This window comes from Coturnix japonica, chromosome 9 (assembly GCF_054131305.1).
Source record: "Coturnix japonica strain WE chromosome 9, WE-NBRP24, whole genome shotgun sequence".
NCBI classification, from domain to species: Eukaryota; Metazoa; Chordata; class Aves; order Galliformes; family Phasianidae; genus Coturnix; species Coturnix japonica.
Window position 1 is genome coordinate 3819149 of NC_140671.1, and position 23747 is coordinate 3842895.

The following is a 23747-nucleotide window of genomic DNA, read 5'->3' on the forward strand; positions in this document are numbered from 1 at the left end:
GCCTTTGCAGGAGGGCCCTGAAAGGATGTCACTCCTTTTTCTATCTGGAGATGAAAAGAAAAGAAAACAGTGGGAGCAAGACAGGCTCTGTATCTAATAAGGAAAGCTATCTGGGGAAAGGTAGTGAGAATTCATCTTTGAGGAATATACTAAGATGCACACACACACACAAGGGCTGAGTCAAGACTGCGCAGATACTTCTGGCTCTTCCAGACTTGCAGTGCTTGGTATTTTTAATTAATATTGAGCGCTGGTGTTTCATATTTTACATTTAGTACAGCGTGCATTTAGACAGAAGAGAGAAATAATCACTTCCAACGTTCATTCCGGGTTTATTAACGCCTTTAAGTAAAAAACAAATATTCCCAAGTCGCCAGTACTGCCTTAATTCCGTAATTATTTCTAAATCCGAATTAGCATTTCTGATTAGTTCCTGACGTATGTTTTTCTCCTTCTCAACACTTTTGCTTCTGCTGCATTTTCATCCTAAAGCGATGCTTCAGTTAATCATTTATTTCTCTCGCCAGCAATAACCCTGCCCCGCATCCCCACCCACAACAGCTTGCTCGGGGCAGCAGGAGCCGTGCAGAGCCCACTCCTCTCACTGCACTCCCCACAGTCTGTGCTCTCTCATTTTTCTATCCATTTCCAGATCTAAAACCTTCTGTTTTCTTTCCCTTGTTTGCTCTCGGCAGCTATTGGCAGGAGACATCCTCTTAATGATCTTTTTCTGGCCTTCTAGACGACTGCTCAGACTTCTACGGATCTTTCATTATTAACGCGGAAGCCTTGTAAGTCAGTTTTAATGGCCTGTGCAATTTTTATCCCTTAGCGGGAGACATAACCTCCTCCATATGGATATATGTTTATTAATATAAATCCTTAATATCATCTTTCCTAGGGAGAATAATCAGTAAAAGCCAACTGGCGTGTATTACACCTTGTACCGGTTCACCCAAAAATCAAAAAGTCATCTTTGCCCTGCCAGATGTGGAGCACAGCAGAGAGGATAATCCTTCTCCCTCGGGTTGCCAAGGCACCGATGACAGCCAGCTTTCTCTGCAGCCCCGATCCAGACGGAGGGCCACAGCCGCTTTCATTTCTCTGCCGTGGTATTCATTACCTGGTTTCAGTCCCTTCCTATTATTCCTGGAATATCTCCAGTCTCCGTGTCTATTCTGACTGGGGATGAAAGAAGGATGGGTTGTTCATGTTGGGGACGTGTAACGAATGCCAACAAGCCCACTTTTTTTTGTCTGCAACCCGACAAATTGCTGTGAGTGCTCAGCCCTCATTACTTGAACATCCTTGTGGATGGTTTAAGAAGGGAGACTTGGGAAACAGGACAAAACTCCACCATTCATTTACAAAGAGTGTCCTGGTTTCTTTCTTACAGCCGCGCTGCAATTGTCCATTTTTTCCTTTAGATGCTGTATAAAATGACCCCCATTTTTTCCTCTAAATACACCGTTTGAGTCTCAAGCTGGAGTTAAATAATACCACATCTCTCCTTTTTACCATTCTCACATATGTTTCGTGGGACTTCTTCAGTCTAATGATTAACACATTGGCTGGTGTTGACCCTTCCTTCACCGCGATTCCCATCTTTCCCCTGTTTGCTATGTTATAGCCACGTTTATCAGTAAAAGAAGGTAAATGAGATATTCCCGTGCATGTAAAGACAGAAAGTGCCCACAAATTGGTGACAAATGCGTGTAGCGGTCCTGCAGGATTCTCAAAGCTATGCTTCATCTTTGCTTTTTTCAAACAAAGCATCTCATTAAGAAGCTTACTCACAGTAACTCAGTCCATTTTGCCTATCTTTATGGTTATGCTATGGTCAGTAGCAGCCCACCTCACATTAATGGCCACGATTTATGCTCACAGACGGCAGATTTCACAGTATGGACCAGAGCAAGGCCACAAATTAATCTCCAGTGTCACAAGAATTTCAGTGTACACACATATAGATCATCCGTCAACAAAGGGAGCAATAAGACTGTCAGGCACAGCAAAAGCATGACATCCACACTTAGCCTCCAAATTCTGCCCCTTGACATACCTCAGCCCTTCAATTACACCCGGTAACACTGTTTAGATTGCAAAATGAAAAGAAATTCCCTGGGCCACAGCCCACAACTCCATCTTAAATTCCAGTTATTGAATGAAAACAAATGGAAAAACTTTAAGTTAAGCTGAGCAAACTCAGTGAGGGGTGAGGAAGAGAGTTCCACATGCACCCTGCAGCATCCATCCCCTGTCCAGCAACACTAATGGAAGGATAGGGGTTAACAACTGAGCACAGTGCTGGACCAGGAAAGTGCTCCCACCTGCCCTCCAGCTTCCCACTTTGGGGAAGAGCCTGCAGAACAAGGAAGAGCTGACTCTCCTAAGGGAGAACAGTTTGGCTAGAGCAAAATGCAACACCAGATACAGTACTACACAACACAGCATGAAACAGCGAGAAGATGCATAAAATTGAGCAGATCTGTTCTTCTGCACAGTGCCAGAGCTGTGCAGAGGATGACGTGATTTTGATCCATCATCTCCTATGAGCCAGGCTGCAATTTCCTCCACTCCGCTTGTAACAGATATGATTAAAAACAATCAGTTATATTAGGCAAAAAATACTTCTCCCCAAGGCAAACATTTACTTCAGTGTATTTTTCCCCTGTAACACACAGAAATTCGATGCATATAAAAACCTCCTGGGTTTTTAAATTAACACGGAGCTGAGCAACAGGAAAAGCCTAGGAGGGAAACCATCTACATGGGATGCATGCACTACGGTGCTCCTGCTTCCCTCAGCAGAACATCCTGTCCAATAGGTAAACTTTGGCTGGATGACCCCTCATGGGCCCCCATTATGTCACCCCCATTATCTCAGCTACAGCTGCCGATATCTCTCCATCCCACAGGATGAGTGAACCATCACAGCTTCAGCTTGGTTCTTACTTACAGCTTCCAACACAAGGTTAAACAGAAATCACTGCAGTTTCTCTGATGAAAATCACTACAAAACGAAAGAACAGACAGGACAGGACAGGCAACCAAGAGCTGATTGTGGCTTTTCCAAAGCAGTGTTTCTGGGTACATACCACATACCTATTTATTCTAACAGAAACATCTCCTGGAGACGCACCAATTCTGCACATTTCTCCAAGGAAATCCCCATGGAAACTGACTGCCTTCCCCTTCCCAGCAGCTCAGGGGCTCTGGTGGCTGTGGGAAGCTGAGGTCACGGCAGTGCCTGTGCTCCTGGGGCTCATCCTGGGGCTCCTGGATTGAAGGATCCCTCTAGTTCTGCTCCCTCAAAACCCCACCCCATAACTGTGCTCAGGAGTTCCAGATGCTATTTTGGTTTCGTGCTTTTGAAGACAGCATTGCAAAGCTATTTCTGCAGGAGTGTTTTGGTGCTTTCCTGGCCAGTGGAAACTACAAAACTACCGTCCTCACTGCCATTTATTACAAAGGCTCTATAAAACCTCAGGAATTTTATCCACAGTGTGGCAAAGAACAAAAACCTGGCAAGAGCTGATGCAAAACCTTGAGCAAATCTCACCACCTCTGTTTCAGAGCTGAGGATCAAGAGACACCTGTTTGAGTCCAATCACTCCACGAGGTCCATCTACTGCTCTGCTCAACTGCAGCTGCTTACCAAAGCCATATTTATCAAAGAAAAACCAGGGAACGCAGGCAGAAGCAATTACAGAATAACTTGGTTTAACAGGAAGAGTCTCCCTCACCCAAACCATCTGAAGACTGGTTAAACCCTATGATGTGATATCCTTTCTCATGTATTTGACCCTATCACAATGAAACCTAAGAGACTGACTCAACAATCCTCACAGTGCCCTTCCAAGTGAGGACATTCTATGATTGCATGAAAAATGCTTGGGTGCAGGTGGCCCATGACTTACCCTCTGCATGTGCACAGTGTCCTGCTTTGTGCTGCAATCTCATTCATATGCATGTGCTATTTCACAACAGTTGAACGATGTGCAAGCACTGCCTACAGCTCGCTGTCTGTTTTCTCAACATCTGTCCCTGAAGTGCACTTCTGTCATGTTCTGCTCCCATCCTTCTCAGATCAAAAAGTTAGAAGTAAGGCACGAAGCTGTCTGAGGTTGCCAGCACAGACTGCAGCTCCTTTCCTCCTGAGTGTCTTGTGTTCTCACTGCAGATGACACTTTCCAATTACCTTTTGGCCCTTCTATTCCCAAAGTCTGGCTCACATTTCTCTCTGAATCCCATCTCTACACAGCTCTGAACCTAGAGTCTGACAGATAAGGACGTAACAAACATGCAGCACTAACCCTCAGGGTGGTTAGAAATGCCTGATTTCTCCTATTACAGGCACATTCATGAGTAAAGGTCACCAAAAATGTTTAAACTTAGAACAAAAATGGCTCATGCAACAAGCAGTCACAAGATTGAGGTCAGACAGGCTGTCTTGCAGCAAAATCAAGGCAGGTCTTGCAAAGCTTGGGTTTGAATGTTGGCTCTGCCAGAGACATTCTGCACAAGTTGAGGCACATGTGATTTCTCTTGGCTCCCCTCTACAATGCAATGAAGCAGCTCCTCACTGCATACAACACGTACAAGATGCAGCCCTTGAGCTTTGGAACGATTCTCTGGAAAATAATGAAAAGTGAGGATACCTCACCAAACCACCTCGTAAAATGGGTTGTGTCAACTACGCTGGCAGACTCAGAGAGGTGTAATTTAAGAGAAAGAAGCATTACAAGAAGCAAACAATTAAAACAAAAGATGATGATGCATACGTTCATAGCGCATACTTTAAAATCAATTTCCACATTCCAAAAGGAGTCATCCACACAGTAACTTAAGAGTATTTATAGTTTTCCCCAGCTGGAGAGCTAATACTTGAGTTCTCCGAGGAAAACACTGAACGTCACCACAGCAATTACATCTGAGATCAATTTGTCCCTATTTGTAAACTGCTTAGCATACAGCACTTCAAATATTCTCTTACCTTAATACAAACTGGTCTGCCAGAGAGTCATCTGCCAGGGAGACATGGAAGGTCACAACATCCCCTTCTCTGACCGGGCTGAGTGGCAAGCGGATTACAACATTCTCATCTAACCTCAATGAAGACTGTTTTAATGTGTCTTGATTTGGGTAAACAACAATGCTACCAATCCTCTCCATAGCTGGCAAAGCCTTCTGTTCGTTCTCTTGATCCGCGTGAATATTGTTCTCCCACTTTTCATCCTCTGGAGAACATTCCCCATCTGCTGTATAAATCTTATAGAAGAGCTCTACAGTAATCCCTTCCAGGGGGGCTGTATCCTCTGAAACCAGGGGTGGAGGGGAGCTGAACCAGCTGGGAGACAACTCCAGCTCTGCAACACATAACCCCAGTTGGCCTGTCAACCTGCAGCTGGCCACCACTTCTCTAGATTCCAGGAAAGCAAACATCTTCACACAAGGCAACCTCTCCTCAGGGTCATAGTCATCCCAGTCTCTCCCCGCAATATAGAACAAGGTTTGTATTTTAGGTTTGTTGGAATAAATCGAGCTGTCTATTATGTGCGATTTTAATTTCCAATTAAAAGTGAATTCATTTGTGAAACCAAAAGATGTAGAAGACAGCATGAGGTCCAAAGGAACAGCCTGTTCCACAGAAAAGGGTCCGTACGTGGCATTTAGGACGGGAGGCAGTTTGGATTTGTATATAATGAATGAATCCACCCTGGACTGCAAACTGGAGTTCCTGGTGATGTCCTGGTTGGTTTCCTTAAGGAAGAAGAAAACATCAGCATTGCAGATGTGATAGCTGGCGGGGAGGTACGTCGGCAGGTTTGAGAACCTCTGCACGCTGTCCATGATCCCTCCTCGGCTCTCCACCACTGCAGGCCAAAGGAAAGAGGAAACAAAGACAATTCTAACGTTTGCTTAGCACATCCCAAAAGAGCAGATCAATGCTGTTATAGGTACTGAGTGATAAACACGGAGACATAGAACCAGCTGAGTTGGATGGGACCCTCAAAGTCCATGTGGTCCCACTCCCCCACAGTGCGTGGGGACACATACAGCTCCATTGGGTGCTCAGAGCCCCATCTCTGGAAACACTCAAGGCCACCAACCACCACCTCTTGTGGTACCCCGTGCCAGTGCCTCACAACCCTCAGCATAAACATTTTCTTTACATCCTGCCATTTTTGGCTTGAAGTTCATATTTCAAGCATCCCAATGGGTTGGCTCCAGTAGGCAATGAAACTTTTGTTTTCTCCTACTAAAGACAATGCAGGCTGAGCTGGAGTTTGCAAATCAGCATCGCTCCCCCTCTACTTTTGCCAGGTCAGTAGTTTGGAAGTTAGCTGCAAAGTGATAAAAGGATGCTAGTCTCAAAAATCAAAGTGAAGGGGGGAAAAAAAGTATCTAAAAAGAGCTTTCAGACACCAGAAAATATAGGGTTTGCTAGAGTCTCAGTGGGACAGACTTAAAGGCTATGGAGAACTTGAGAGAAGGAGAAATCCTTTACAGGCAGAAGGTTCAGAAGGATTTTGTTTGTTTGTTTAATTCCAGAGGAGAATGAAACACATTTGGAGATCACACAAGTTTCTCTACAACACAATGGTCAATCCTCCAGCCAGCACCGAGCAATTTTTCCTGAGCAAGAAAAGATTCCAGAGGGAGGGAGGGCTCAGACAGCTGCCTTTGGTTGGGGCTGATCTCTAATTAATAGTGAGATATATTCAATCTGGGCTGAGAGATTCTACCAAAAAGAAGTGGTGGGTCTTTCAGAGTAACAATTCATCTGCTGGTGAATGTAAGCTCGCTCCTGGGACCGCCACAGAGGAAATAAACAGAAGGCAAATGAATTAAAACGAAGCGGCTCCATAATGCAGAGATAACAAAAGCAACAATGACAGATCCTAAGGTCAGAGCTCTTGTTGTCTCTTGCTGGAGCTCGGTGGCGATTTCACTGTTTGTCAGGGCTGGGGAAAGCAGATACACAACGCAATGACTGTGGAAACAACGACACCTGTTAGCAGCTGGGCAATCAGGTACTTACAGCCAAAATTTAGCACAGATAAAAGCTGGAATATTTAAGCTGGGTTTTTGGTTTTATTTTCAGGTTGTGTGCTTTAAAGCCCACGCTTCTCAATGACAGCTGTGAGGGCAAAGCTCGTCCGTCTGACTTTGCTGCACTCTTGTTCTCTGCTGAGATGCTGCTCATTTACTTTTAGTTGCTAGGATTCCTCCCAGCTCCGCAAGGCTACATTTGAAAGCGATGCTTTTTAAGAGCCACATTTATCACTGAAACTGTGCTGCTGTATGTATATATATATAAGCAGAGGACATACAAGAGTACCTTCAGATTTGGGGGGAGGACTGCTACAATCCGCCCCCACCCAACACTGCAGAGGAGACTGATACAGCTCCTGAGCACACAGCGAGAAAAAAGACGAGCCAAGGCTTAAACGCATCTGTGTTTAGATGACAGCACTTTTCCCCTCTCCTTATCCTTCATGCAGATACTTCATCTCTCTCGAGCACTGATTTACAGGAAGTCTGAAATGTGTGGGTTTTTTTTCCCCTTTTCCTCCGCTACATTACAGTGGCAACATTCAGTACTGCTGCTGAGAGCTGGTGTGAGAGCCAGGCTATCAGCCCGCTGTAACTCAAACTAAACGAGACACAAATTTTGTCTGAAAGCTTATATGGGAAGCCATAAACACTAGTAGACAGGGCTGGGCTTTGTCCTAGAACCAGCCTGCAACAAAATATGATGTCTGAATTTAGCAGCATTTTATGATGCTGTAGGAACATCTGAAAAAGAATACTTCATATTATGGCAAGGCCTCACCCCACCTTTTTAATTCAGCACGTCAGCCCCACAACATCAATCTCCTTACAGTAACCATCACCAGCAGAACACACATCCAGCTCCTGATGGACAACAAAGCAGATAATGAATCACCTGCTCCTTTAATAATCACTCCAGCGGGATCAAAAGTGTGCAGAACGTGGTTGGTCCTAATTGCAAAACAAACAAGAGCATGACTGGAAGAACAAGTTGATGGAGGCCAATGGGCATCCCCAGAGCTCAGGGCCACCTCAAAGGCTGGGTGCCATTTTTCCAATGACTTTGGGACCAAGGGGTGTGTGGGAATAACACAGAGCTGGTTGTGATTTGAGATACTAAAACTAATCTTGTTGGAACATAAATATCTTCCCTCTCTATTAGCCAACTATTTAACAGGAGTCAAGTCTTCCATCGGCTCCATAAGCTGAAGGAGCTAGAAGTATTTAAAATACTCAACTCTTCCCATATTCTTTTCTTTCTGGGATAGTGGAAAACAAACGAGAACTAATCTCACACCTGTGAAAGACTGCAAACATTAAAATTCATCTTTCCTGCAGCATCATCAGAATTGTAGCATAAGATCATACAGACACTCCTCTTTGTAAGAGGAATAATTTCAAGTAATGTGGTGCCAGTAAGTACTATGATGTTATCCATGACTCATACGGAGGCAATCAATGGCTTGTCTGTATAGGAGAAAAATCACCAGCCCTTCCCACCAGCCCCCACTAAAGACCATAAAGACCAAACTACACATGTACATTATTCCACTATAAAAATGGCTCTATTCATAATAATTATTTTGCTCGGGAAAGGCAGGCATTATCCTTGAATAAAAACACACTGTACCCCAGAACTTGCTCTCCACACAAGGAAAGCTATTCCAGAACTGCTACATTATAGGAGAATATTTGAGCCCTGAACAAGCTCAGTAGGTTCATATCTCTTGTGCACACAAGGGGTGAGACCTGCAGCCTGAGAGGACCCCAGCCAGGAGCAGCTCAGCATTCAATATGCTCTGCATACAGACAACCCAACACTCCTCTAACTCTCAAGTCAGCCCACAAGCTGCCAGCATACCAAGAACTGCAGCATAAGAAAAGATGAGAGGATCCCTTTAAGCTTCTTGTTTGTTTTCTACTTTGATGTGACGATAGGACTCAATATGAGACCCACAACCAGTTTCAATTCGGTCTTGATTAGACTTTAGTGGAGCCATTCACTTTGCAAAATGTTGCTGGTTGAGCGTTTTCTTTTGAAAGATGAAGACAAGAAAAATGATGCAATATTAAAAAAACCAAAAACACTATTTAATCCCAACACCTAAAGCTGAAGAGAAGTTAATTAACTTTTGTAGGCTTGGGCCAACATCCCATGCACTCACCCCCCACATGGCCCATCAAACTGCTATTCCCCAGGTATCACTGCAGCTACCAAAGGCAGAAGTCCATCTCTGAACGCTCCCATCCCCCAACACACATTTGTCAGTGAAAAAATTAAACCTTGCATATGAATGAAACCCTCTGAGCAGAGTGCAAAGTTCAACAACAATCAGCATCACTGCACTCCTCAGCAAGTTCAGCAGTATGGCTGCTTTCCACTGCCAAAAAATGAAGTTGCATAGGGAAGTTCCCAAGCTGGGTTTACTGCACTTTTAGCTCATGTGCATTTTGCACAGTCACCCAGACTGAAAGACACACACACACACAGCAAGGCCACCTACAGATAGTAATAAAGCCACGCTGTCTGAAAGGCTGCCTATAAATCTTATTAAAGTAATCCCTTCCCTGAACCCAGATTATTACATTCACCTTTATGGTAGAATAAAAATTAATTTTCTCAGCTATAATAAGTGTATGATAAGAAAGCATCACTTGAGACTAAATAAAGATTATAATTAACTCCAACTGAATAAATTTAGCTTGGACTAGCAATTTGTTTTCATAGATTTTCCTCTGTGACAGAGTGAATAGGTACGGCAGGATTAGCATCCCATGCCACTTCCAGCATTGCTGGCACGGAAAGGAACGAGGAAGAGTGTAATCCAATACCCAAACGGCCTCAAGATTAATTCGGGGTTCTCTATCAGCAAAAGCTTAGAGGAGAGCTCAGAACTGCCTTTAGCCCTGCAAGGAAAGCTCAGAAAGCACCGGATCCCAAAGGAAATGATGCTTGCTGTGCTCCCTAAATCAGTATTAGCCAGGCCAGGACCTCTGACAGCAGGTGCTGAGAGCACCTTCAGGGGAAATATCCCCCTGTATCTGCCTGAGCTCATTCATCCAACTGAGCAGCAGCCTCGGGGTGCTTCAGCAGTGGGCTGGGCCAGGTGGGTCAGTGCAGCCTTACCAGCCTGCTCCCCTCTGTGATGCTCAGGGCGATCCACAGAGCAGCTGCAGAACAGGACACAGCGTTACACAACACAGATCCAAGTGAGCAAACAGAACAGGGGGAAGCGAAGGCATCCAACAGCTGAACAAACTTTACCCTGAATTATTACTTTCTTTTTTTTTTAAAGTCTCAAATAAAAAGCCTTACAGCAGCACAGCACACGGCGGATCGCAGCTTTATTTATCTTTCAAGGAAACGAGGCTCTGCTTATACAAGGTTGAGGAACTGCCTTGTTAAGCCACTGCCTCATTATTTGACATTCACGGAGAAGATGATCGTTAACTACTTTATTACGGGGAGGGAGGCATTCAAGCTTGTTTATCAAAATAGATCACATATTTATCCTGGCCAGGGAGCAGCATGCAAACCCAAGCAATAACACTATTGTGTTTGCTCCCCTGATTGCCATGCTGGCCCATGCAGACATCAGATCTGCCTGCATAAGAAGATTTTATCAGGCATGCAGCTGAAGCTGAGCCATTATCATTACAGCAGTATGGTTCTCCGAGCGGATATGTTTATTTCCAAAGATTGGAGTTCTTTTAGCTTAAAGTTGACACAGTCTGAAACCAGAAAATAATCTTTTTAGGATGAAATCAGATTGCACATGTAAAGCATCATGCCACTATAATAACTTCAATTTGCATCTCATGAGGGCTTAACTTTCCTAGACCTTGTGCAGAAGGACGCAAGCCCCAGCCCCATCATTTCTTTCTCAAGTCCATCAGACTTAAGCACAATTCCTGCCCAAATGAGAAGTTTATTAAAATTATGCTCTCCAAAACTGAGGAGTGAAAATTCCTCCCGCTTTATTTGATTTGTCAGAGCCTGTAAGCCAAAGGTCCTGAATCTCTGCAGGTTATGAAGCAGAAAGTTTATTCCACCATGGAGATGAGAGATCCCCTTTCCTTCAAATTTTCCATCATGTCGAGGCCAGGAAGGACCTGAGAAACAGGACATCAAACTTGTGGCACCTATAACTGCAGGACAGCTATGCTAGCTAAGTTTTAAATGTCTCTCCAAAAACCAAGCAGACAAGTGATAGATGGCAGTGCAGGGAGCAGGCAGGACGGGGGGAACCTGCCCAGGAGTTTTGTCATGTAAGTGGCCATTGCAGTCACTCCGGTGTTACTCTGTTGGTTGATCACTGGCCTAACTTGTTGCAGGGTTCATGTCAGAGGTGTTGATAAGGTAGTTAAAAGCCACAGGTTGCTCTTGGTGAGTTTCTCTGCATCCCTCCTCTGACAGCAACAGGAAATTGTCCTGCCCGTTACAATTAGAGGCACTGGCACAGCAGCTAAAGGTCACAAATTCATCAGCTGAATGAGCTGAGCTGAAGCTTAAACACACCTGATTAACCAGGCAGGGTTTCCATTCTGCTTACCTGCAGGGGAGAAACAACTGCTAAGGCTGCCCATGTGCACACACACAGGTTGTGCACACCTACCCCAGGTCCTGCAGCACTGCTCACACTGCTGCTCCTGGTCCCAAAGAGCAGATGATGCTTCCAGCACAGCAAACCCTCCCGAGATCTGACACATTGGGTTTTGTCAGGGCTGATTTCAGGGCCTCACTGCTAACAGGAGCTGAGCAGAAGACTCCCTGCTCCTGCTGTATGAGGCAAAACTCATTTTCCCGTGGTGGTATTTCATAAACAACAGAAAATAGGAGTGTGTGGATGTTTCCCTGCACAGGAGAAAGGCCTTACAAGTGGAACTCATTCACCAGGTGATCGCAAAAAGAAAATCTCTTAAATACATGCCTTAAACTATTAGCCAACTGTGAAATATTTGTATTCAGAGTCAAAACATCTATGTCACAGGAAGCCAAGAGACTGACAGGAGAAAGGCTAGGATTTATGTTCACTGGGGCCTATCTGTCATAGAGATAGGAAAGCTGAGCGAGAGTCCTTTTATTAAAATCACTCTCCTGCTGCAGATATTGATCTCAGCAGCTAAGGTTGAATAGCAAAGTGCATCCCCGTCTCTCACAAAGTTACTCATCGGTTCAGTTGCAAAGGAGTGGGGGAAGAACTCTCACACTGACATGGAGCCCCACAGACAGGGGTCAGGGAATGAGGGGCACTGATGGAAATGGCATCCTGCAGTGCCACAGAGACACCAAGTCCCACTCAACCCCACTTCACCATTTCCCAGGAAGCAGCTCTGCTTCCCAAATCACTCGCGTGGGTTGCCTTCGACTCCTAGACTAAATTCCCTATTAAAATAAGGAGAAACAGCACTGACTGCATTACTTACAATCCCACACTATCCAGATGAAAAAAAGAGAAGAAGGGGGGGGGAAAGCCATTTCATAAGCATCTGCTTCAACATTCTCCATTTTTCCCCAAGCAATACGAGCTTGGCTCCATAGTTCTGCTCCTCTCTGGGCTGACCCTTCCTTGGCAGCTCTCCCCTGCTCCTGGAGGACCTGCTGGCTGCCTGCCTTTGTGCCAAGCCCAAAACTTGTGGCTGCCATCAGCAGCCTCAGGCATTACACCTAACCATGAAACGAAGCAAAGCAACTTGAATTTCCACATGCAACAGACTATCTGCACTCATAGGATACACAGATGCATCGTTTTAGAGTGCTTCTCATTCTCCCCTCAGAAGCTTTGGAGATATTGAAAAAGTCCTTGCATGAGCCAGAAATTACAGGATCCTGAAATGCTGACAGCATTTCCTCATTAGCACTGTCACAAAGAGGTGATGTTGGTCCAAAGACTTTCCCCAGAGCAATGGGTTTTCTCCATCCTCTTGTTCTGGAACTCCTGGAAGAAACAAACTCCAAAACCATGGGCCCAGACAGCCGCGGGAAACTACAAAAGCAGCTTACAATAAAACCCCTGTAAAGTTATTAGGAACACAGATGTGTCTTGAGCGCATAGAAAATCCTCTGTCTTACAGCACTCATCCATATCCCACGGTGACTGTAATCCCAGAAAGAGCACGTGCCATGTGCAGCAACACCTGGGGCTGAGATAAGGCAGAATAGGATGCACAGGCACCACAACCAGGTCCTGGGGGCTGCACCAGCCCCATGCTCTGCCCCAGACCAGGAGCCTGCTCACTGTGCTCCCCATTGCTGTTGGGTTTCCCATCTAGACAGCAATCCTACCAATACATGCTTCAAAGTTTAAGCACAAGCTGTGAACTTTCAGGACAGGGGACCTACGAGGCCACCAGCCTTTAGGCTACAGCAGAAGATGACAAATCAGAGCTCCACAGCTCCAAAAATTCACCATTATTTCAGAGATATCCACACCTCATGTCTCCAAACCCAACCTCTACCCTGCTCTTCACATTGCTCACACAAGCAGCCAACATCATACCAACCAGACTCCCACTGCAAGACGTGAACTATGCTCTCGGGGGAGCAACCACATCTCAGACATCATTTCATCACCAGCTCATAAAGTTATCAGTTGATACCGACCTGCCAACGAAAGCCGCACAGGAAATATGAATTCTTTCCCCTCTAATGACAGCAGCCTTTTTTCCCCACACCCAGCACACCCAGAACAAAAGTTTCTGTGCTCTCTCAGATTCCTTTGCTTGATTCCACTTTTTACTTTTGAAATGACAACAGCCTCGAGCAACTCCATTAATTTGTTACGGAGTAAAAGAGTTTTGCATTCCTGGGGTGATTGCCGACCTTCCCCCCCCTGCTCCCTCGCTTATTGAAACACTTCCCTTCAAGCACATCCTGGTGCATAACAAAGCATAATTTTTCCACACTTGAATGCATTATTTTACGTTCTGAATACGCCGCTGACATATTTTACAAATCCATGGCAGATGCTGTCAGAAAGGACAAAACAACCATCCCTCGGTACCACTCTGCTCTTACTACAGCCACCAAAGGCTGCAGCTTGTCACTCACACAAGGAGAGCAGCTCCTTTTGGGGAGAGGAGAAGCAGCCCACAACCTCACCCAGATCTTCCTGGTCGCTTGTTTGGTAACTTAGAGTTCCATTTGCTAAGCACAAGGATGATTCCCAGCTGCTCCAGGAGGCTGCAATAGGAGACCCTACCAAAATAGTGGTGCACAACGAGAGCGAAACCGTATTACAATTTTCCTACCATGGCGCACCAAACACAGTTATCTTCATCACAGACAATTACAGGCAGAGAATAAAAACTTCCAAGCAGAAATCAAAGTTGGATAATGTCACACTGGCTGTGTGGTCCTCATGTGTCCACACATTAAGGCAGATGCTCACCCATAAGTGCCTCAGCTAACAGCAATCCGGAGCAGCGTTCTGCACGTGGATGGCACTGCACCCACACACAGTGTTTGTACACTGGGGACATGGTGCCATGCCAGTATTTGCCCACCCAAAGCTGCCCGAACTGGAAGCAAGAGGGAACAGAAAAAAGCTGCGTTCACCTTCTGCCCGGTGGCACCTCCTATAAACCTCTGTGTGGAAATATCACAAGTGCAGTTCAGGTTTGAGTCAATTCAAGTTCAAGTCATATCTTATTATATCGGATATTGCTCATCTACCCGTAGCCCAGAGAATCAAATCCAGCAGGAGCTGGGCACACAGGTCACCTCAGTGCTCCGCTCTGCCTGGCATTCATAACCAGAGCTGAGCCTATCATTCACACCGCATGACTTATCCATGGGATTTAGCCCTTGGAACACGCACAGCACACAACAATTGCTCCGTGCCTGTTTATTTATTTAGAAAATTCAGTCCATTTTTAATCTGCTTCATCTGAACTCTGCAAAAAAGAGAGAAAATTATGAACCTCTGGCTATGTTCTTCCAGGGCTTGAGCTCCTGGTTAGCTGTAATCAGTTAGATTAATTCATCTACTTTTCAGTCTTATTGCCCTCAACTATTCTTGTTTCCTTAGCAAAGGAAAGCGCATGCAAGCATTAAATCCCAAACATTCTATTCCAGTATTTGGATTCCGTTATCCTAGAGATAACATATAACCCTATAATGATATGTAATAAATTAACATTTAATCTCGTATCAGAAAGTTCAAAGGGATCACAGCCAGCTGGTGTTAAAATAAGCATTTGCTAGAGGCTGCGAGTGGGAGCCGACAGCGAGAAGCGAGATCTAAGCTGCTCTGATGCTTTGGCTTGGCAAGGCTGGTTGGCAAGGAAAGGATTAAACAAATCCCTGATATGAAGGAAAACATCTCCAAAATCAACCCATCTGAATGCAATCCCTGCAGCCCACCCAAGACGGACAAACAGGAGGTTTCCCTTTGCAGAGCTAGCAAGCTGGGAAGGTCATTGCCACGCAGCACTGCAGAGGGCTCAACTCAGTGCTTGATGCATCCAGTGGTGGTCAAGGGGCAGAGATGCAGTGAGGCTGGGCAGTCTGAGCTCCCAGCTGCACCCTATGGCACAGCACACCTTACTGGACATCTGCAGACCCTCACATTTAGTTTTTTAGTCATAGGAAGCAGCAGCAAAAGCAAACAAACAAACAACCTATACTGCCATCAATCAGATTCAGGTCCTTTCTCTTAATCCACAGATATACCTCATTGCTCCATCTCATACTGGAATACATTATATATAAATAAATAAACCAGGAAGCCAAGAAAGCCAAGAATCCATCACAGACAGAGACGACGTGTTGAAAAACTACTGCAAAAAATCTTTTTTGCAAGCTTTCAGAGGAAACTCATCAACCTTGCTGCCAAATTAGCTAGAAAGTAAAGGCACTTAAAAAGGAAAGAGAACCCCGGACATCATGGCCAATAAAAACAGCACAGGCTGAATTTCACAACTCCTGACAGTGACCACAGCTCTGTTCTGTGGAAAACTTAATAAATACATGTAAGGAAATAAAAGAAATCTTAAGTGTTATGGAGTTGTCGGTGCTGTAGCACATAACACAAATTTCTATCACCCTTTCCGGATTAGCCAATTGAAGATCAATGTATCTATAAAACTCAATGACATGTTAATGCAAACCTTAAAAAAGATAAAATGCCTTTTATCTCAGTGTAAGGAAAACCTAATAAAGAATTAACAGTCCATGAAGCTGTGGAATTTCACTCAAGGCTTTACTTTATGCCGGGACTTCCTACTCCATTAATTCTTAACAGACAGGTTTCCCCAGGCTTTGGGACATGTAAGTACAATTGTACACCGTCATTAAAATTGGCCCTATATCTTCTTCCAGAGGCAGGATAGGAACCTCAGTGCATTACACAGACTTAAAATACAGACAACCATCACTATGAAACCTCAAAGTCAATCCAAAGCAACTGTTAAAAACAAATAAATATGCCGAAAAGGAAGGACAAATATTGATTCTGAATAATCATCTTGATGGCAGTTAAAGCCAAAACTTCCACTCCTTTTCACACCTGCAGAAGAAGCACTTTGGATCAGAACTCATTTGTATCAGCATTTCAAATTTACATCAGAAGCGACTGCTGGGAATCTACTAACCCGACACCAGGTGTTGAATCTTTAAAGGGATGCAGTCAAATATTAGCCTAGGATTTGGTTCAAGATTGGCTGCCAGAATTAATGAGTCTTTAGTGACTGCCATGGGCTCACCTCCTCCTCATTCTTTGGGGCACAAGGTGATGCACAGTCATGTCCAAAGACTTCAGCTCAGGGTAAGGAGATGAATGACTCAGTTGTTCTCTCGTGTGGATGTGGAAAAAGGCCTAAAGACAAAACTGTGGGTACTTCTATTTCTACCTACAAGCATTGGATACGGAACAACAGCCCCAGATGCATCCTGTGCTGCAAAGCCATTTGCTGGCAGAGAATGCTTACTGTGCCATCTTCACCAAACAACATCTCACATACACCAAGTACACTTGGATCACCAAGGGGGGGTGATGCTAAATTAATCAACAGGAAGCTCTGCCTCCCAAGGCAGCCTCTTCTAGAGCCATTCCTGGCTAATCTTCAGGCAAAGCTCTGCAGCTCTTACTCACACAGAAATATTTTAAGAAGTGTAAACAAGAAAATATGGCTTTGTGCAGCAGGGAGGGGTTCACAACAGCATCATTTGTCACCTGGCATGGAAAATTCCATCACCAGACCCCGATATCTGACAAAAATCCCTTCTAAGAGTCACTTATTCTGAAACTTCATATAAAGATCTGCAGTATAATTCCAAAAACCAAGTACAGGCTACAAAAATAAAGGTAAAAAAAAATCTCAGCACTTCAAACACATCCTTTAACCTCACCATCTTCACTGAATTTTAGATTAAACTCAGAGCCAAGTATTTCTGGGCACCAGACTCAAAACGACCCTCCCTTTTGCAACTACCCTTCTAGCCTTCAGCTCCCAGATGTGCAAGACAGGGACGTGAACACAGAGGTTGAATCAGCTCAAGGGGAGGAACCTGTCAATCAAAGCTGTTAATGCAAGCCCACAATAAATCTCCAGTTTAACCTCGGTGGTGACCGCCCGTCATAATGTGGCACTTTGACTGCTTGTCAGCAACCTGCTCTGAAGAACAAGGATGCTGCAAAAAAGTCTCCCTGAAACTCAACAAGTTAAAAAAAACACACCTGTCTGCTGGTCATCCATCAAGGCTTCCCAAAGTCTGCAACCTAATGAATTCTCAACAAGGTCCAAGTAAGTTATGGGGGAGAGGGGGAAAATCATGTAGATACTGTGATGCTCTCTTCTTCCTCATGATAGGGAGCTGCCCAGCAGCCACAGAAACTGCAGGTACTTGAGAAGGAGATGGCAGCCAGATGAGTGGGCATTCCTCCTTCCTTCCTGCCTTGCATACTGGGTGCAGGTATTAAACTGGGCCCTACAGGTGGGCTGCAAGCAGGTTCTGTCTTCAGCACCTTATTTATATCCCTATAGACCTCAAGCTCCCTGTTATCTCCAAAGCACCAGTATCTCAGAGGCTGGTCTGAATACAGACCAGGTACACACAGGATTCACAATAGATAACCATATTCTAAACAGAACATACTTGCAGTCTTCTTGAGGAGCATTAGGTTTCCAGAAACACAGCGCATTTATTCATACAATTAGTGACTAGACTGTAATAAAATCAAAGATATCCATCACTTCTCCTAAGTGCAGGAGCAAAAAGGAATAACACAATTCAAACTGACCGGCACTCTAATCTTACCCCTCCCTGAACATTTAATCACATTTCTTGCATATGCAACCTGCAGAAGAGACCCAAACTAGTTCATTTTCCAAAAGCAAGAAGTGCTGCAAAACCCTGCAAAGCAAATGAGCCAGTCTTCATGTTTTGAATGTAGACATCCCATAAGAGTGGGAAACCCACCCCGAGGGAGCATGAGCTGCTGGCTGCACCTCAGCTGTCCCTGATGGCAAAGCTTACACCAGTGACAAGCGTTGTTGTTTTAATCAATGAGAACCAGAAATGCTGAAAAATGCCTTTTGCTGCACTTTATGTTTTTTAGTCTAAACTAAAAATCGATCGTGTCTCATTAACAAAATTCCTCCGTGACAAACCAATTAGTGAGACTCATTAATTCTTTAAGCATGTTACTGATGTGTACAAAGCCAGCTCACCTTTCACTGACCAGCGCAGCATACATTACACACTTCACATCTCTCCCTTTCTCTTTGACTTACAATAGTTGCCATGCATTTTTCAAGAAGCAAAGCCTGGCTTTTCAGTGCCGCTCAGAGCTGAATTCTCCACTCCACCTCACAATTCCCCAAGCACACTTCCCTCATCCAGCATGGCCAAAGGACTGGGGAAGCACAAAGATACCTCCAAACTAGTTCCGACTGCAGAATACAGGTGAGGGCATGAAAACAGCCCTTCTACAGGGGCAGATAGTGATAGGGCAATGGGGAATGGTTTTCAGCCTAAAGAGGGAAGAGTTAGATTAGATATTATGAGGAAATGAATTACTCAGAAGGTGATGAGGCACATGTTGCTCAGATAAGCTGTAGTACCCCATCCCTCGATGTGCTCAAGGCCAGGCTGGATTGGCCCCATTGCTGTCCAGTCTGGTGGGGGAACAAACAGCCCAGGGCAGGGTTTGGGACTGGATGACCTGTAACGTCCCATACAACCCAACCATTCCGTGTAACCCAGGGACACTGTGATCACTAAGACCTCCATCTCTGCAGGGACCAAGTAAGGGCAGCCTCTGTCCTGCTCACCCCCAGCCAGCTCCCAGCCTACACACACGCTCACGGTAGGGTGCTCTTGCTGCTGACTTCCTAGCACATAACCCAAATACCAGCCACTCCACCTCAGACTGGCCCCAAAGGGCAGAGTGTGTGGCTAATGGATTCACACAGTCGTTAAGTCAGTAAAGCAGAAATAAAAGAATTCAGAAATAAAATGAAACTTCTGCCTGGCTAAGGACCTCTGGATCAGGCATTAAATCTGTCTGGTATCTCTCTCCAGTGTCACTGCACACCTATTTTCTCCTTGTAAAGCACAGTATTGATTTTTAAATGTTTTCATTCACACTTAAAAGCCTTCCAGGATTGGACTTTATTCCTCAATATTATCCACTGAACAGTGAAACACTGGATCAGATCGCCTGGCAGCACTGCAGGCTCTTCATATCTGGGAGCCCATAAAAACAGACTGCACAATGGTATCTGCAAGGAATAGCTGAGCCGTCCTTGGGACAGAGGGATGGACTGTTTGATCCCACACATTCCCTCTCAATCCTATTTCCCTACAAGCAGCCAAGCACAGTAAACAATAGAGTTGTGTTAATCTGCCCTTTGAAGCATCAGCAGTATCTCAGCAGCTGGGAAGCTGAGAGGTTATCTCATCCCTCAAAAAACCTGGTTATCTCAGCATTTACCTATAAACACACTCTGAATTCTCAGATCTTACCAGCCACCACAAAGTATTGCTCAAAAAAGGGCAGTAGCTCTTCAGAGCTCTATACACATCTGGAACAGTACCTGTTGGATCCAATATGGTTTCATCACAATATGGGCCAGTTCAACTCAAGACTGCAAATAGACACACACACCTTTTTTTTAGCCATGCATGGCTTTGAACTTGATTATAACAGAATACAAGGGCTAAGGGTCCTCTTAAAAACAGCCCACAACCACCAGAAAGGGACTAATCAGCAGCTTTTTATCACCCATAGGTAGGCACCAAGCCCTTGGGAAACACAACCCGTATTCACCACTGGTATCAGTCATGTTCTGAGGGTTAATGTGTTAAAACACAGCAAAGCAGCAAGTGCTAAGGAGTGTTATCCAAGAGACAAGTGCTTATGCATATTTTATGAAGCATCTTCAACCGTGGCTCGCTGTATCCAAGAATGCGGATCTGGAGAGGAAATAACATATAGAATAGAAGGACAGATGTTGCTAATTTATGATGCAAAGGCCTTTACTGAAAAGTGCACATTTCACTTAAGATTCTCTACAAACGCTATTTTAATGCTGATTTCCTCCTCTTTAGAATTTCACAAACTCTTCTCTATAAAAACTTCAGCTTGGCTCAGAAGTTTAGCTTGGATCAAAAGCAGCATCTGTAACCAGCAATTAAACCAAGGCTTCAGTACTGTGCATACAGGCATCTTTGAAGCATATCCACTTTTAATGATGCCATTTGGAAAAAAAAACATGAATTAGATGTTTTAGGAAATGTGAGGGCTCTTTTTGCCCTCCTGCCTTCCATTCCACCAGGATTATTAGAACTTTCTGACCCAGGATTAAATTCAGAACAGCAACCGAACAGGAGCTCTGGTTCCTAATGCCCAACGAGATGAGAAAATAGAAGTGAGATTCTCAAAAAATAAATAAGCAATATATTGGTCCAAGTGCTTCCCCAGTCTCTCATGTCCCTCCTGCAGGTGCTGTGCTCATCTTTTATAGCACACCAGCCCTTCCACACATGCTCCTCTGCAGCTTTCCAAACACACTACAAAGCAGATTATTTTCTACAAGGTTGCTACACTTCCAAGGGGTCTGTGAAACCCTGTCCCTATGTAAATACCAGTTAAGAAATTAAGAATAAAAACAAAAGCCATGTCAGCTTCTCCTCCCGGCACCCATTCCTGACTGCTGGATCAAGCCAAAGTGCGAATGAGTGGCAGATGTGGTCAAGCATAGATGCTGCACTGAGAAACCTGATATAATCCAGGACTTGCATTTGATCGCAGGACAGTTTCTTCTCCTGAATTAAGTCTGCGTCAATATTTCAAACAAGGTGTCATAAAAATAAACAAACCAAGGTTACGTAACCCAACAGACACAAATTTAAGAATTAAGATTTTCCTCACGACCCTATTGAGGATAGGGATGGTAACACCAGAGCTTGTCACAGCTGCTTGGCTTCACATCTGATGATACAGCCTTTAGGTCATACAGTTTTTCCACCAGCTTTGATTAGGATGAGGTGAAATCAGGCTCTCAGTTCGGCAGCATGAAGTCTTTGCTTTGCTCACCCTGCATCCCTGAGTGCTTTGGTTTTGGGCTGCTGAGATGGGAACCTAACACACAATGAGAGGCAACCAGAATTCCTCTGGTTGGGTTGCATCAAATTCCTTAACATCACACATGAAATTCATGGTGAAAACAAAGGTAGAAGTCTTGTAATTCAGAGACAACTCTCCAGCCGTGGATCACTACCACCTCACAGCAAAGGAGGCTCTGTGCACACCCACACCACACTGGCTCCATCTCCAGCCAGCTGCCCTGCTCCCCACACTGGCAGAGGTACATGAGAAGGGTCACACTACTATGGATACTACGGACCCCATGGTGGCAGAGGGACTCAAGCAGGGTCCTGCTACCATCAGACACAGGCTGCAGTGCAGGCAGATCCCACACAGCCCCTCAACAGCTTGAGCTGAGCTCGGCAATGCTTCACACTCAAGTATTCCCACAGTGCTTTAGAGGAGAGTGATTACCCTGCAGACTGTTATCTCGCCCATCACAAGCAGAATTTATATATATATATTTTTAATCTGATAAGTTCAAATTTCAGTGCACTAGGCTACAAAAACACTGCATTACAAAGACATATAACAAACAGCAATTGTTTATAGACTAGGTTATTTATTCCCAGTGCATCCTCCTGCCTTTTACCGGCCACATCTTTTATCAGCGATAACCAAGTACCTTTCAAGTTGACATCCCGTTTGGTTTACGGCAGGGAAACACATCCAAGTGTGTTTCAAGCCTCTTCTTGCTGCGCTGAATTCAAATAGCTCAACAAATATAATTCTTGCAAAGTTTTGTTTTGATATGAATCGTGGTTTCGTTTGTTTTAACACTTTGATAGTACTCAGGTTCTCGCTCTCCCTTAAGCCCCCTCCAGACTCACTGCAGTGACACCTTCCCTTCAGATTTCCACTCCAAGAGCTTTCACTTCTCTCCCTAACTGAACTGTTGTCATGGAAATCATTCCTCCTCTCTGCCTAACTGGGAGATTTATGACAGCAGCCCCTTCTCCATCCATCGCTGTGCCCCAGGCCTGCCCTACCCCACACTACAGCATCACCATCTCCACAGCTCCTCCATCCTTCCCAGAAGCACAATGTCCTCCCAGCTTGGGGACCCCTCGCTACCAAGCACAGACCACACCACTTCAACTTCATTTGATGGAAGCAAAGACAAAACCAAAGGTTGTGAGGCTAAGGATAGCTTTCAGATAGGGTTGCACAGAGAACCACCATTATAACATCCCAAACCCCAGAATGGAAGGCACAGGCAGGCACTCAGCCATGACTAATGCCCCCAGATACTCTCAAGATGGAAATCTGCTCCACAATCATTCACTGACAGACTCCCATAAAGCTACTAATTAGAATGGTGTTTACAGTCTATATTTCATTTCACTTCATGTTTTTACTCTGATTAGTTATTCCATCACCTGCAGAGAGCTAGTTAGCTGAATGCAAAGATGTCATTGGACTTAATCAAGTGAAGTAGCATTTCAGTGACAGAACTCAACAAGCTCTGCCCTGCTCACTGTTGTCACCTTTTTAGTAACTTCTTTAAGAAAAATCAGGGCTGAAAGCTAAGCAGAGTCAAGCTGGGGCAGTGCTCAAACGAAACACCTCCAAGGCAACGGGTGAGACACAGAAAAACTGTGCATTGCAGCTCATTTCCTCTATATAAACACTGCAGCTGGGCACCACGGTTTCTGGAGAAGATATAAAGCAAGGCTCAGCACTCCTGCAGAACCAGATGGCACGACGCACATCCCAGAAGGATGCTTCCCCAGCACCTCCTCACATCCAGCCCACATGGATTGCTTTGAGATTCCCAGCAAGACACCAGGGCTTCCTCCCCTCCCAGCCCACAGGTCAGCAGCCAGGCTTCCACACCACTGAGCCCTCCCAGGCTGCCGGAGCAGCAGCATCACTCCTCATGTCTTCCCTGCACACGAGCCCTGCAGAGCGTTGCTTTTATCACTGCTGATTTTTGTCCTGCTGATAGCCTACTGTAACCCCAGATCCTTTTCCTGAAGCACTGCCTAGCCTGCTATTTGCCATCTGCAGCAATTCTCGCCCTAAGCCATCACTTGGCCCTTTTATCCTTTTTTCCAGATCACCATTTCAATCTGTCAGGATTATTTTAAGAAA

General features: G+C 44.9%; 1 protein-coding gene across 1 annotated transcript in view; it reads right to left on the bottom strand.

Moving 5' to 3' along the window:
* Positions 1–23747, bottom strand: part of LOC107321483 (transmembrane protein 132B-like) — a 169185-nt gene that overhangs the window by 125454 nt on the left and 19984 nt on the right. Inside the window, exon 2 of the mRNA XM_015878432.3 lies at positions 4997–5876. Coding sequence (XP_015733918.1) covers positions 4997–5876 — 880 coding nt within the window. The remainder of the gene's footprint in view (positions 1–4996; positions 5877–23747) is intronic.